The sequence below is a fragment of the Lampetra planeri genome, chromosome 25, assembly GCF_965212315.1.
Source record: "Lampetra planeri chromosome 25, kcLamPlan1.2.h2, whole genome shotgun sequence".
NCBI classification, from domain to species: Eukaryota; Metazoa; Chordata; class Hyperoartia; order Petromyzontiformes; family Petromyzontidae; genus Lampetra; species Lampetra planeri.
In genome coordinates this window covers 12,919,371-12,934,653 of record NC_136131.1, presented here as the reverse complement: position 1 = coordinate 12,934,653, position 15,283 = coordinate 12,919,371, and the positions used below count along the sequence as shown (strand labels likewise).

The window sequence follows — 15,283 nt, the reverse complement described above, 5'->3', positions numbered from 1 at the left end:
AGACACCTTCCGACCTGACCAGGCTTTACCAGTGGTTTAACTTCAAATACTGCAACGATTGTTTGGCAACGGAAAGACACACAGCTTAGACAACCAAGATGCTCTTTGTGAACTACCTTATCTATAACAATGGTGTACGATTACCTACGACTTAATACCCATGTAACCTGTCCATTCCTCTCAAGCAAATATGCAATGTGATTTATTAACAGTTGTGACTTCATTGTTTCCAACAAATGTTTCTACATTGTTACTCTTGAAACGTTTCAATGATACATCTGCATATTGGTCATCCACTTCCTCACACACAATCACGTTCAAATATAAGTCATGGCTCTGAACAACTCATGGAGCATGTTATGTTTTATACAGTCCCTCCAGAAAAACGCGATTATGCGATCGCATGATTCCATGCAAAATCAGCCAAAGTCCGCATATTTATGCGGGGGCGCGTTTTTTCAAATACGCCGCACTTTCGCCGCATAAATTGCAGATTTCCGCGCGCAAAATATGCGGGCTTGCATGATTTCATAATCCCCGCATTTTCGTTGCAAAAAGTCACATATATCTTAGCAGAAAGTTGAAAAATGTTGCGTTTACTTCACACAAGCGCAGCCATTTCCCCTGTTGCCATGGGAACGTTATGAAGTGACATCACTCATTACGCGACATCATTGAAAATCTGCAAACCCCGCGATGCCAATGAAACCATGATGAAGCCCGCAAATCTTTCTCATTTGCCAACAAACATAAGCGCAAAAGACCGCGCAAAGCAGTTTCCCAGTGTGTTACATGACAGTGGGGGCAAATTATTTTGCACTCCGTGCAACTGCGTGTTGGACCACAGGCGGAAGTCGACGCTGGACAGTCACTTTGCAACCGACAAACATTCGAGGATGGTTAAAGCAGCAGCGGAATCAGCCAAGATGAAGCAGCTCACCTACACCGAGGCGTCAACTTCCAAAACAGTTGCTAGGGCTGAAAGAATCAAGGTCAGTAGCCTATTAGATTAAAGCTTGTAAAATTATGAAAAGGCTGATAGTTAAATTGAAACAGAGAGAGGTGTGTGAATGAGATTTCCAAGTATGTTGTGTGTGGATGTAAGTTAACGTTAGGGTTAGATAGACTAACAGTAGTGTAATTTCCCATGCAAGATGATTGATTTTGGCATGAAAGAATTATGTTTTATTTGCAGAAACACTACTGTTCTGTGAAAGGCTTACTGTAAATGATTCAGTTTTATACAGCAGTTTTCTGTAGGTTACACTGGACTTTGTGTGTGTGTGTAATACAGCCCAATGATACAAAAGTATTTTTCTGTTTGTAGATTTGTGAAACCTGGGTTGCCACCTGCACTGCCATCAACATCCCACTGTCTAAGACTGACCACCCTGCACTGAGGAAATTTCTGAATGAGAAAGTCATCAATGGCGGCGCCATTCCAGGGTTTCACCAGCTTCAAGATATGTACTTGGGAGCAGTATATAAGAAGGAAAAAGAGGAGCTGAAGACACTTCTTGCCAGAAAACCTCTTGCTGTGATATTTGATGAGACTCCAGATGTCGAGGGGAGATGTGTCCTGAATATCCTCCTTGCACCACTTGAGAAGGATCATTCTGGGAGGATCTTGGCCTACCTTGCAGATACTGTTTTCCTTGAGCAATGCAATCATTCCACTGTATCCATGTCTGTCGTAAGGTGCCTTCAAGAATACAGCATTAACAACGAGGATGTGATTGTGTTCGACACTGATAATGCAGCCTACATGAAGAAGGCATTCACAGCAGCTCTGCAGTCGTTGTTCCCCAACTCGATACACATCACATGCATGGCACACATAATGAATCTCATTGGCAATGCCTTCCGCAAACCTTTTGTTCAGTTGAACAGCTTCATGCTAAGTTTCTCCCAGATGTTCTTCAATGCTGGATCACGCAAGAGAAGATACCTCTGCTTCTTGTCAAACAAGCTGCCTAGAAAAAAGGCGGTCATGCCTCCAAACCCCTGTGCAACACGCTGGAACTCCTGGTTCTCTGCAGTGCAGTACCACGCACAGCACTTTGGACTGTACAAGGAGTTCATAGAGATGGAAATCGAGGTAAAAACTTCCTTCACATAATTCCTCAATACAATTAACACTTCCTTTTCTTCATCAGTTAACCCCATTTGCACATACAAACATGAATAGTTTAGTAAGATCAAAGTAAAAAAAATAATTGCATTGAACATATTGTATGTTTGACCTAATTCCTTTCTTTCTATTTGTGTTTTTATAGGTGTGTAGCAGAAGTGCTCCACAGTCTGTGGAGAGACTCCACGAGATGCTTCAAGACCAAGACCTAGCTCAGTCCCTGAATGTCCAGATCAACATCATGGCTGACAAGTGCAAACGCTTCCTAAGTCTTCTCGATATCTTCCAGAGCAGACGTCCTGTGACCACAAAGATCTTCACTTATCTGGAGGATCTGCAGGTGGTCTTTGCTGCCAACAAAGAGCTGCAGTATGAGGCGTGTGCCGAATACTTTGAAGGGTTTAACTTACCTTACACCACAAAGACACAGATCCTCTGCACAGTTGGTCAGGCATATGAAAACGCTGAAGAAAAGCTCACCAAGTACATGTCACATGGGCAGCCGGCCATTGAGTTTCTCCAGGAGGTTAGGGTGTTTGACCCTCGCCACATTGCATTCCTAGATGACTCCGTAGCAAGCTACAAGGCCATTCCAGGTTTCACTGAAGTGCAGGGTGATGAATTTGATTCTTACTTCAAGACTCTTGGTCCAGCAGCACTCAGAGCTGCACCATTCGGCGTGGTGGATTTGGATGTGTTTTGGGATGGCCTACAGGAGAGACTTCCTGTGCTGAGTTCCTTGGCCAAGCGGTACAAAGATGCTGTCTCAAACTCAGCTGATGCTGAACGCAGCAACAGCATCTACAAACTAGTGTTGTCTAAGCGAAGAAGATCAACTACCAACCAAAACCTCAAAGCCTTGGTCTTCCTTTACCATAACCAACGAGTCCGCAGTGGAGCATTTGAGAGGGAGATGGTGGAGGGGGAGGAGATGGACACTGAGGGAGAGGGGATGGAGGATGAGGATGGTGAATGATTGGCCAGTGTTAGAGGCTACGTAGTTAGTTTTATTCAGGAGTTTATGCAACTTTACAGTTGTAAGATTGCACTTTTTTGTTAGTAGTATGTAAATTTACATTACTGTAAGACTGTACTGTTACTGTATTGCTTACGTTACTGTGCACTGAAAACACTTATTTTAACAGATGTCTGTTTTGTATAGCTACCTCTGTAAAAAGGAAGCACACATTTTATTTTTTAATATTTTATTTATTCATTTTTACAGAAGTTGTAGCATATTCATTTTGTAAAGCTACAGAACTTGTTCGACTCAATGTTTTGTAAGTTTGAGCCATCTGTTTGTTAAGGTCTGAAATAAAACAAGATGAGAACTTAAATATTCCCAGCACTTTCTGTGATGTAGTATGCTTGCTTATCATAGGAAGTAATAAGAAATGACTCTTTACATTAAGGTAGTAGCCTAGTGAATAGGGTGTTGGGGGAATCACTTTTTTTTCTCTTTTTCATCAAACCACAGTTTTTGCAAGTTCCCGCAATTTAATCGCGTAAAATTGCATAAATATCCCGCATATTCCATCGCATTTTTTAAGAAAACGTGCCGCATAATCAACGATTTTTGCCCGCAACAATCACCAAAAAACTCCGCGTTTTTCTGGAGGGACTGTTTATATTAACTAGGGTGGGTTAGGGTGCAGCCCTGCAATTTCTTCCTCACGCCACTGCTGGCAGAATGGCCTCCACAAGACAACTCGTGAGAACCCCTCCAACGAAGGTATTTTGGCCTACTCTTTCACCATGACCAGACGTCTCGGAAGAGATGGGAGTACCCACACTTGACCCCATCGCACAAGACCTGCCAATCGACTGTGGTCTACTTACTTATACTGGTGTGTGGACAGAGGCAGAGGGGATTCAAGAACCTGGGAGATGGAACCAGCGTCCCGTGTGTTAAACATCGTACCATGCAGCATTCCATACCAGTCTACAGTAATCTCTATATTTTAAAAAGAACATAGGTTTAAAATTGTGTATAAGCACGACTGTCCAATCACGTGGTGGTGTGGTAGTTTGGTGACTATAAAGATGGCAAAACTATTGGAGTAAACAAGTGATGTTATTCCTTTTAAAAACATGCAACAGCGAAAACTAATCAGATGATATATCAATTAAACGTGTAGAGTATAGCAGAAAATAACTATGCAAAACATGTGCTTGAAGAATTCTTTACAGCAGCATCCTGAAAATGAAACCAAATACAATACCGTACAAGTGAATTGGATCGAGCTTACCATGCTTGACACGGAATTCTAGCATAGTGCCAATTGTTACTTGCCTGTGAAGTATAGCAATTGTTACTATATGCATAGCATTACATCAACTCAGTCTTTCATGTGGTCATGAAAAACACCAGTGTACTTTTTAACCATAAAACACCAAGACAGCACCTATTAACATTCGCTAATCAACATCTGTTAATGTGCTAGATTCTAAATGTGATATTTCTTTAATGCTGAAAAACACTTTGCAATCTATTAAGACATCAGATACAACTAATATTGTACAAGTTGGACAACTTAACTGAAAGTTAATTAACTTCAATAGCGTATGGAAGTATTTCTAACATTGGCAAAATGTCATTATACCAATATAATACATTTTTATTACGCAAATATATTATTTCTTACTTTTCAAGAGACATACCAGGCATGGCCATGAATACATTAAAAAAAAATCATTTTTACAATAGCAATGAATAGCAGTGGCTTATTACGCACAATACAATTGGCCTATTTTACATAAGATGTATCGGAGTATATGTAAGTACATATTATACCAGAAACTCCACTTGTTACCATGCAAACAGAAGAAGCAGAGGCCAACCCGGTTGCATTAATTTATTTTTAGTTAACATAATACCTAAATTACACATCCATTGAATTTGACAACGCTGCACACAATGGAAATCTAAAATACAGGATTTCAAAGGACACACACACACTGCCTTGTAACATTAATCATATACAGCATGAACATTATTACATTACTTTGCTATTTAAAAAGATATTGAGTTTTGTTTACAGTTAATCTGACTAAACTAAATAAAAAGGCAACATGTGGGTTGATAAAATAACATTTTTTTTACCTTTAAGGTTTAAATACAAAGCATGCAATTAACCATATTAGACATCAGTATAGCAAACTGTTCTCAAAGTCTCCAATATGGTCCCCACAGAAATGATCAAATTATTGAGAACTGATATTAATTAATATATTTCAAAGACATTTACAGCTGTAACAAATGTGGATGTCTAAAACATCTAAATTCAATCCCATCTAAAGTTGCATTCACCATTTGTGGTGCACGTGTCTTACAGGGAGTGTATAGGTATTTCATATCGCTGTAGAAACACTGAACTCCTGAATGTTTCCCTTAAGGTAAACCAAATAAAGTACATGCAGTGCTCTAAGAGTCTCCAGCAAAGAGACTTGTCTTACTAAATGATGCAAAATGTGTTCAGCGATCAAAAACATATATTGATCATTGGCTGATTCTTTTCTGGACAATGGCTAATTTGGGGTCCAATGTAATAGTGTGAAATCACAATATGAATGTATATACAATGACAACACTGCAACAACAACACATTCTACGTAGCTTTAAATACATATATAAACACAAATTGTTAGAACATTGCAATAAACAGGAAAATATATCATGGGTATGTTTTACATTTTTAGAAACACATTTACATTTTTTTATGAATGACGATGCATTGCAAATAATTGCCTGTAAGAGTATGCTGTACATAAAAGGATTCGTTTCTGTGCAACGCTTAAATGTTACACTACACTTCTGCATCGAGGTTCATAGAAAGGGAAACACCCAGAAGACCGGTATTACATGTTGGTAGAATGGTGTTCCTTTACAGAAGAGGTATTCATTAGGTGGAGCACAATCCACAGAGGCTTGGAGGTGGTCATGCCAGCAACTTCTGGATAACCTCCATTCAAACTTTAATGCATTTTCACCCAACCAAACAGTTGTTCTTAGCGACCGAGAGCTATGAAAATATTTAAACGAGTGGCACTTACGTGACATACACATACCAGAAACCAATCTTGATGATTTACACCTATGGTTCGCACACTCAGGGCAGCTATTAATTTGCTATGGGTACAATATTTTCACAGCTTAGAAAATGTAAACGTATGGCACAGGTGCTCACTGATGTTGAACTGTTTGAGCAGAAATAATAATTAGTGCAGTTTCTTGAATTGTGATCAATCCAAATGCATGGGTTTACCTGTGCCTTCAACGGCCCAATCTGAACAATCTGAAATGTGGACATAAATGTATTGGTGAATGAAACAGGTCATCATGCGATGTTATTTGAATTTGATACAAATGATGTTCAAGCAAGTAAGAAATCTGTATCAAGATATTCAATCCTGACCAATTTTCCTTTACTTCGAATGACTAATTTTGAAATGAAAAAACGTAGCACTTTTTTTTACTAACTGCGTGGATTGCAAACGGCTCAGCCCCAATTGCAGCTTACCAACTCTGATTGGATGTAGTTCATGCAGATAAATGTACCACTTGTACTCAATAAGCATTACGCATAAGTCAATACTTGACCTACTTTGAACCACTGCACTATGAACCCGGCTGCCTGAGTTTGATTCCCAGCCAAGGATACGAATCATATGTTGCGATTGATATCCGAATCATTTATGGGCCACAACTTCACCAACCAGCACGAATTAAAATAACAAATGGTCAAACGCTCATGACCAACACAGTATCTGGATGGGTTTTCATGCAACAGTAAATTGACAGAGGGCTAGAATAATTGTATATAACCATTGTGTTGACTGTTCATTCAAATCAGAAAAATGTTAAAAGGCATGCACTCGTGACAGATAACGAGAAAGAACCTGAAACGTATTTTTCACAGGCGTGAAATCACGAGTGTCTGGTGGGAACACTTAACATCACAGTGAAATCCATTTCACAGGACTCTTGCAACTTTTATTTATTAAAAAAATTAGTCATGTGAAGAAGAGGTTACCATATGGATATTAGCCAGTGTTCACTTCATCCTCACATTTAATAGGAATTACAAATCCAATATTTTGGTATTAATCCAGTGCCAAGGCTGATATCACGAGCAACACAAGTGCTTTGGTGAGCTCATTATGATCAACTTAAGAAAGAACATACCTATTGTGTGCCTTACAGGAAATGTATCTGCGTGTTTGAAAATCAATCACTGAAAAACATCTTGGTAAGTCGATTAAGGTGTGTACAAAAGCCGATTTAATTGCAAGTTAAAAAAAAACATTGTTAATGTGCAAATTACAGACTTCTGGCATGTTAATGATGTAATGCAATGTGTGCATTATCTAATATTTGTAGGATTGACCCTGGATAGTACTTGAATGGGTGACCACCATGCATAAAATGCAATGTAATAAGCGTTGTTCGCAGTAGAGGGCAGTGCAGAAAAATCCACTGTTATTCTGCAACCCCCCCCCCTTCTGCCTTCACCAACCCGCACCAACCAGCATGGTAAAGTTTGGTCATTATCCCACATCCCCTGTAAGGCACGGGGAGGCATTCATCCAGCAGTAGATTGAGAAAATGGGCTGTACAATGTATCATGTACAGGCATGGCTCATAGCAAAGAGCCTCAGTCATGGGTAACTTACATTTTTAGAAGTAATTAATAGAACATATCTCAATATTACCAACATTTTTCAAAAGTGTACAGACATTTTTTTCCTATATCCCCTACACATTTCAAAAACAGCGCGTTAAAATGTAGATATTAGGAGTGTAATACATATTTCAGTGTTTTAATAATTGCTCATGACTGACCTGCCCACTAGAGCAGTGGTTCCCAGCCTTTTAGAAAGGTGGGCCAATAATTGTTAAACCCACTGGTCCCTGCCTCTTCCAAGCCCCCGTGCCACATCCCCCCAGGACGAATGTTGAACTTCTTTCGTACAGTACGTAGTCATCAGAAGTGCGAGGAGAAAACAACAAAGTAAACACAAAAAAGCAGGATAAGATGTCCAAGCCTCGAGTCAACGTGGGGATCAGTAAGCCATCTGTTTCATGTTGTGTACAAGTCTGTCCTGAAGCCACAACGCTACGCTGATATTCCCTTCTCCTCCAAGGTATCCATACTGCAGCCTACACCCCCCACCCACCCCACAAGGCTTCTGTGACCTCCCTGGGGGAGCGACCCACGAGATGAAAACCACTGGCCTAGAATATTGTTTGTATATCTGTAATTCATGTTGATGATGTTGAATAATATGTACTCTTAAAAGTGTGGAACAAAAATTACCTTGTAAAACAATGAATGGGCATATCTGATATGCTGACTCTAATATGATATATGAATGCCGTAGTAAGAGTTACCTTAATATCCGGATATTGTACTTTGCATACAGGCTCAAAATATAAATACTAAAAATATACATGACTGTTTACAAATACTGTATTGTTGCAAAACTTTCTAGCAAACCTTACATGTTTTAATATAATGCTAAATATCCAAGTATGAAGCAATATCATTATTTAATACATGTTAATATTTCAGTATTTGTTACCATAATTGATGCTATGCAAAATTAGAAATTTATTAAAATATAAAAATGTATTACTGTATTGCTGTTCAAGTTAAACAAAATCGTATATTTAACACTGTAATATTGGATCAACCCTAATCCTTCACAATTACTATTACCACATAATAATGCAGTCTGTGGGAAATGAAAAAACATGATAGATGGAATATTACATTGTAACTTTGTGAAGCATCTTAAACCTGAAAAGACTGCTCTGCTTTCAACCATTGGATGATGAAATATTACCTTAATCCAAATGCTTTCTTTAAAACAAAACAACAAACACAATATTCTTTGGTTCTTTCGGTAAAGTCACGTAGATAAAAAACAAAAAACTCAAAAAACAAAAACACACGACGTGTCGATCGCAAGACAAGCGGTCACCTAATGATGATCCGCTTGTGTTGCGATCGAAACGTCGTGGGTTTTTGTTTTTTGTTGTTTTCTATCTACGCGACTTTACTGAAAGAACCAAAGAATATTAACTCCTGCAGTCATGAAAGTTTAAAATCAAAATTTAACAAACACAATAGTAAGCATACATGTTCAAGTCACTTTAAAAAAGATCTGCATCATACACAATCACTGATAAAATATTAACCAAATTTGAATAGCAAAACCGATAGTAAAATGAACCATTATGATGTTGACAATTTCCACACAGAGGCTCCAATCATGGGCGAACATCTCAAAGTCAAGTTAAAATAACTGAAATTGCCTTTAAGATGTGTTATGATTGGAAACTACCCTTGAGACATTGGCTGGGTAAAAACAAGCTAAAGAATATGAAGATGACTACAAATGTCAAAATATTAACTATTAGAACCTACACAGAGATTATACTGCTTTATTATTTTCTTTTGGGGACAATGATTCAGTGTTCACGTCACGCCCTTCGTCAGTACCCCCTTCCCCCCCAGGGAAGCAAATATTACAACTAGCAATGACCAAATTCTGCGTGCTCCAACTCTACGAATACTGAACTCTAATGCACATGCTAAATAGTAATATTATTGTTTAAAAGCACTGTAATGACTCGTAGTTTGATGCCATTTACACAATAAAGAGGCATGCTCAAAAACGTGCATTAACTGCTCCATGTTGATGTAAAATTTCGAATGGGGAATCTTCACAGCTGGCTCAGGGCTATAAACAAGAGAGGAGGTAAAAAAGTAAATGACCTTGACATGTTTATCCTGAACAAGCAGCTTTACACATTTTCTGAACCGGCATTATAACAATGAAATGTGGAAATACTGTAGCACAACACACCGCACATCACAGATATGCTGCATAAAAAGCCAAATTCGGTGTGCAAGGAACACATCAGTCGATGCACGCTATTGGTCCTCATTCGTCAATTTGTCTCTCACATTTTTTTCAGACGAACATCGGGGTGCACAGGTGCTCAATTTCCACGTCAATTGTTGCATGGTATTACAAAAGTACCTTGAAGACGTACTCTGACTCACCGAGCCAACTGTAAATAATAGTTAATAACTTGCAGCACGCCATAGGTGGTCCAGCCACACTTTCACCAGTAGAATGCCAGTTACTAAACCAAGTCAGGCTTAATCCTAACTTAAAGCTTTCGTGACTGCAGGAATTCATATTCTTTGTGTCTTTCGGTAAAGTCACGTAGATAGGTTCAAATAAAGTAAACGTCGTAGTTATTTGTTATTTTCTTTGAACCTATCTACGTGACTTTACCAAAAGACCCACGGAATATAAGTCAGGCTAATATCTATCTACTAGCCTTTATCCTGTCCAAGGACGCATGTATTTCAGTAAATTTGAAACTTGCAAGCGAAAAGAAGACCGCGACGTGATATTCATTGCATCAATTCGTGTGCAATTTGTAAGGCCGTGGTGACACAGACTTATTTCATTTTAAGGTTATTCCTTGTTCATCATGACGTCCTTTTTACTTCTACGTCTCAAAAGTGTGACGGAGATCGCGTGACGTGAGGGTTCTGCCTTTGTAGTGAGGATTGTAAGTTGACGCTGAGGGGGGAGGAGGCGCCTCGCCACCCCCATGCGGAGTGACGTCACCTGCTCATGATTATTAATGAGGGGGGGTCCATGTGGAGGACGTCACCTGCTCATGATTATTAATGAGGGGGGCTGGTCGACATGATGTCACGCGTCGGACACACAGACATTCTTAGCTCATTATAGTAGTAAATGAAAACCATGTATAAAAAGTTAAACATTTAAACAGATGAGTCAAAGTACTTAGAAGGGGATGTTGGGAGAAACTGACTCGTGCTAACACCAAAGCATGCCTTTGTTTCCATTGTGACATCACACTCCCAATTCTTTTCCTTAACCAAAATAAATGGAAGTCAATGTTCAGCAATGCTTTTGGTGGAGATGATCAACTTTAGATTGCTCAAGGATAACAACAGTATGTTGCAGAAATGTTGTGGGAGTGTCTTTTTGTTAACTTCATTGCCTACTCCTTTGCTCTGTATAACCAAAACGTTAAGATTATATAACATGACAGCAACTCCTCAATATCCATAGAAATACGTATGAAGTACTCTTACATGGTGGAAGGCCACTGAATAACTATTTAAACCCTCATCAGCCTGGTGATCAATAACGCTCTTGCTTTGATAAAGTCGAGCTCTGAAAATTAATATATTTATCACTGTCATGCTTCAATCTCATAGCAGAGCTTTTGGGAAAGTGTTCTCCCCCTACTTTGTAAATGAAAGGCCACTTGAAGGATTTTTCATAAGTCCTGTGAAAGATTGCTTGTGGGCCGTTCTATGGCACACAGCCGTCGCTACTCTGAGATGAACTAATACACTGTTCATCTCATCACATGAAGCTCATATCACATTGGCAATTGGGGAAAAAAGACAACAAAAAAGTTATTTCAAACAAAAAAATCCAAGCTGAAATATCTAAATCAGGCCCATGTTATTTACGTATCACTAAACATAAAAGGAAGGGCTTTAAGGAAATGAAGTATTTATAACTATGTTTGAGACATGCATTTATTTGGTTATTAAAACCTCATAAGTGAAGGCTCGTGACTGTGGCTGGGAATTTTGATCAGCCTACCCTGGTGTTCTGATCCTAAAACATACGTTAACAGATGATCATTGGGTGACTATCATTCATCTGTATTCCAAGTGGTCGAGTTCTGTAATTTGTATGAGATGCCAATTTTGTGTTTTTCAGTATTGGTAACTGTAATGTATGGGTGCTTTGCAATGCATTCTTTGTAATATAATTTTAGCAGTTAAGTTTGGAAAGGTTGTCTTTAAATTGAAGGCACATGTAACCTAACATGTGACGATTTAAGTAAATAGATTGGCAAAGTGTGCACTGAAACTAATTTTAACACAAAAATATACAACAACAAATGTGAGGGCTTAAAAGGCTATAAAATATACTCGACGTTACAGCTCATACAGGCCTTATATACCATCAACCAACTGAGGGGAAAATATTTCTCTCAGATTTTGTGGCAGAGATTTAAGGTGGTGCTTTCACTTGCATGCATGTGACTGCATGTGACTGCATGTGACTGCATGTGACTGCATGTGACTGCATGTGACTGCATGTGACTGCATGTGACTGCATGGCCCTTCTTGAATTGTCCGAGTAACAGCAGCCATTACACATTAACGACAATATACACAACTTGAACAATGGCCACTGCATTCAAATTAGACGCTTGAGAACAACATGCAAAGGGTGGCCACAGCCTGGCCCAGACAGTCTGGAACTCGAGTGTTAACACAGCAATGGCTGTTCTCTGACCACTGCTGCATACTCACGGCTGTAAGGTCAGCCATCGTTTAGTGCAACCTTGTGTCGGCTTTGTTTTCGCATATTTTCCCGATAAGAGTGGTAGCACATTGAGCACCGGTGTTTGCTCAGATTATGAACAGTGAGGTCTCAGTACAGGTCAGAGTGGGTGCAGTCTGTGAAGGGACGTGCACCTTAGTTGGATTTCAGTAGTTCGAGTAGAGCTCCCACAGCACCAAAATATCCCTGCCAACACAGAACAGCAGCAAGGAACATAATGAGAAACACTGCTACCATCATGGTTATAAGAAGACTGCTCTACTGCCACTATATAATGTACAAGTTATCCAAAGAGGCCATCATCCATTATTAATGAATTATGGAAAGCAGTTTGAACTGCTTAAGAGAAAAAGTTTGACATAAGCATTTAAAGCAATCACACCTGAGATGTTAGGAAACACCTCAGACTCTGAAACCGTGATGCGATGCCAAGGCCACGGCAGACATGGAGCTGTCTAGAGAGAGATTCAACTCACAGGATAACTATTCACACCACGGCACCAAGTTCGAGTTGCGTGCGTAACGTTTTATTGACCAAATTCAAACTACCGTCTAATTTATATTTTTTATAATGGGTGACCCCTTTATCCGTACCTTGTATAGTTACAAAAAACGCAATATCGTATCACACAGTTACATTCGCTTTGTGATGTTCACTGTATTGGTGCACATTAGTCATGCATTTTAATATAAAAATATCACTGGATGTATGAATCATGCTGCCCTAAATTCCCTTTGAATTTACCATGATGAAAAAAACACAATAACCAGAAAAAAATGTATGAATGCTGACCTTTATTTAAAGTAACTTGAGAATATGTTTAACTAAATAAACATGGCACATGTGGGATTGACTGAATACCGACATTACATGCTGTTGTTTTAATGACAGGACTGCCCTTTACAGCAGCTGCAACAACACCGAATAGGTAACCATTTTACGTAATGCTTGATTAATAAACAAAATACAATATTCAGAAAATAATTATAAAATAACACATTTTCCCTGGCTTTAACATAATAACATGATTAAAATGCATTTATATTTAGACATATTAACTCTGAAAAATTAATGTTTTATTCAGATTCACAAGGTAGGTCGGTAATTACAATTTACAAAACTATCCACTATGTAGTCTTATAGTACAATGCTCATTTAAGCCGGTTATCTGCAAATACCAATTTGCTTTACTGAGAAAACAGAGGAAATGATCACGTGGTTTAATGTATTGCTACATTGCCGCCTGTGTGATGGGTGAATGTAAGAATCGTGACAATTTTATATTACACGTGAAGTTTGCTTGCGTTAATGCCACTGCTGGCAGCATTGCCTCGACTGGATGCTAAATACTTTATCCCGACATCTATTCATCTATGCCAAAGGTATGCATTGATATTAAAATTTAAAATCAGGGAATCCATTTAAAAAATGGCATAAGTGACATAAGCTCTTGGCTAAGAGACATGGTAGGTGGAGTCAAGCATATGACCATGGTGAGTGGTGATCTGGAAGTATGCCAGGGATCCATTTAGGACTGTTGCTGATACTTCATGCGTAGATCTCCCCTGGTTATTATATTGATCGAAACTGAATGGCGATTAAAATTATTGCAAAGTATTCTCAAAACATTGGCCAAATTTTTCAACAAAATTACAATTCCCAAAGGACAATTTGGATGTGTTTAGAATGATTAACGTGTTAAAATGTTAAGGCACAAAGAATACAAAATATTGAGTTATATTTATTGGTATATCAAACGTATGTATCCCATTAGGGAAAGATGACAGGAGATTTAATTTCACTGTGGTGTGCTTTTAGCTGTCACCCATGTGAAGTTCCCTGCTTGACTTGTCTTGATCCATGTTTTTTTGGGGTTTGGCCACATGGTAGTTTTATACAAAAATTATTGTCACTAACCCTCCACCACCTTACAAGGTTGCCATGTTGTTCACAAATGCAATATTTAGACATGTCAATGTGTTGATCATATTCTGACCAATAATGCGAACCGGAGGCTTGAGACTTTTCATGACTGAATTTAACATCAACATTTCATGGTTCGCTCTGCTTCGAGCTTTATCAGGTAGTGAGAACTCAACAAGTGAGTGAGGCTGCTTCATCTGACTCTGTGCTTTAACTACCTGCCGTGACATCACCAACTACCAAAGGATGTAGGTGTCATTGGCATTTTTCGTACTTTGGGCCTGTCTACTTTTAACGGGAATGACATAAAACATCTTTAAAGAAAGCCATTGCCCTGTTTATGAATGTAGGATGAAGGCACTCACCTCATGCTCCAGGAACAGTGCTTTGAGCTGGCCCTTGGACCAGTAGTCCATGGCATAGGCCAGGAGCTTCATGGACAGCGTGTTCACTCGCAGGAAGTTTCCTACAAACACCACCCGATCGATTTTCTGTTCGCATTCCACACGCCCAACGTCAAGGGGATAAAAATGGCACGCCAAGGAGCTCGGTTTATTGTGACGATAAGCAAAGAAAAGATCAACAAAATTATGTAATTGCTTTATAAGAAATTCAACTACAATGGCGCTATTATTTATTGTGTACATTGGAATGGGAATACATATTTACTTAGTATGTAATGTTAACCATCAAAACTGGAAGAAATAGTCCCAATGTTCGACTTCCTTAAACTAATGTGGCAGTGTTACACAAGTATAATTGGTCAAAACAGTTTGGCGAGCCAATACCACTACCAAAGTTAG

At 38.9% G+C, this 15,283-nt stretch overlaps 2 protein-coding genes across 5 annotated transcripts in view; one reads left to right on the top strand and one right to left on the bottom strand.

Moving 5' to 3' along the window:
- The first annotated feature begins 377 nt into the window (after nt 1-377).
- On the top strand, nt 378-3,293 carry LOC144727489 (uncharacterized). The gene is made up of 3 exons (XM_078606352.1): nt 378-992; nt 1,328-2,098; nt 2,277-3,293. Exons 1-3 carry the CDS (start codon nt 711-713, stop codon nt 3,105-3,107), a joined length of 1,884 nt encoding a protein of 627 aa, XP_078462478.1. The 5' UTR covers nt 378-710; the 3' UTR covers nt 3,108-3,293.
- Nucleotides 3,294-4,972: 1,679 nt separating this feature from the next.
- The window catches only part of LOC144727490 (pantothenate kinase 3-like), a 31,786-nt gene continuing 21,475 nt past the window's right edge, over nt 4,973-15,283 (bottom strand). For 2 of the 4 annotated variants that reach the window (XR_013587400.1, XM_078606355.1), the window contains 3 exons: nt 14,846-14,971; nt 12,691-12,742; nt 4,973-6,426 (listed from right to left, as the gene is read on the bottom strand). Coding sequence is in view for 3 of the 4 variants with exons in the window: in XM_078606355.1 (XP_078462481.1) it covers nt 12,692-12,742; nt 14,846-14,971 (177 nt within the window). In the remaining variant the exon portion in view is untranslated. Of the gene's footprint in view, nt 6,427-12,113; nt 12,743-14,845; nt 14,972-15,283 lie in introns of those variants that run through there. The other 2 variants (XM_078606354.1, XM_078606353.1) reach the window with 1 other exon arrangement.

What these genes read in the sequence shown, in the direction of transcription:
- LOC144727489 (XM_078606352.1), top strand. Translation starts at nt 711, where the DNA reads ATGATGAAGCCCGCAAATCTTTCTCATTTGCCAACAAACATAAGCGCA. An exon ending in CTAGGGCTGAAAGAATCAAG is followed by an intron (nt 993 to 1,327) that starts GTCAGTAGCCTA and finishes TTCTGTTTGTAG; the next exon opens with ATTTGTGAAACCTGGGTTGC. An exon ending in TCATAGAGATGGAAATCGAG is followed by an intron (nt 2,099 to 2,276) that starts GTAAAAACTTCC and finishes GTGTTTTTATAG; the next exon opens with GTGTGTAGCAGAAGTGCTCC.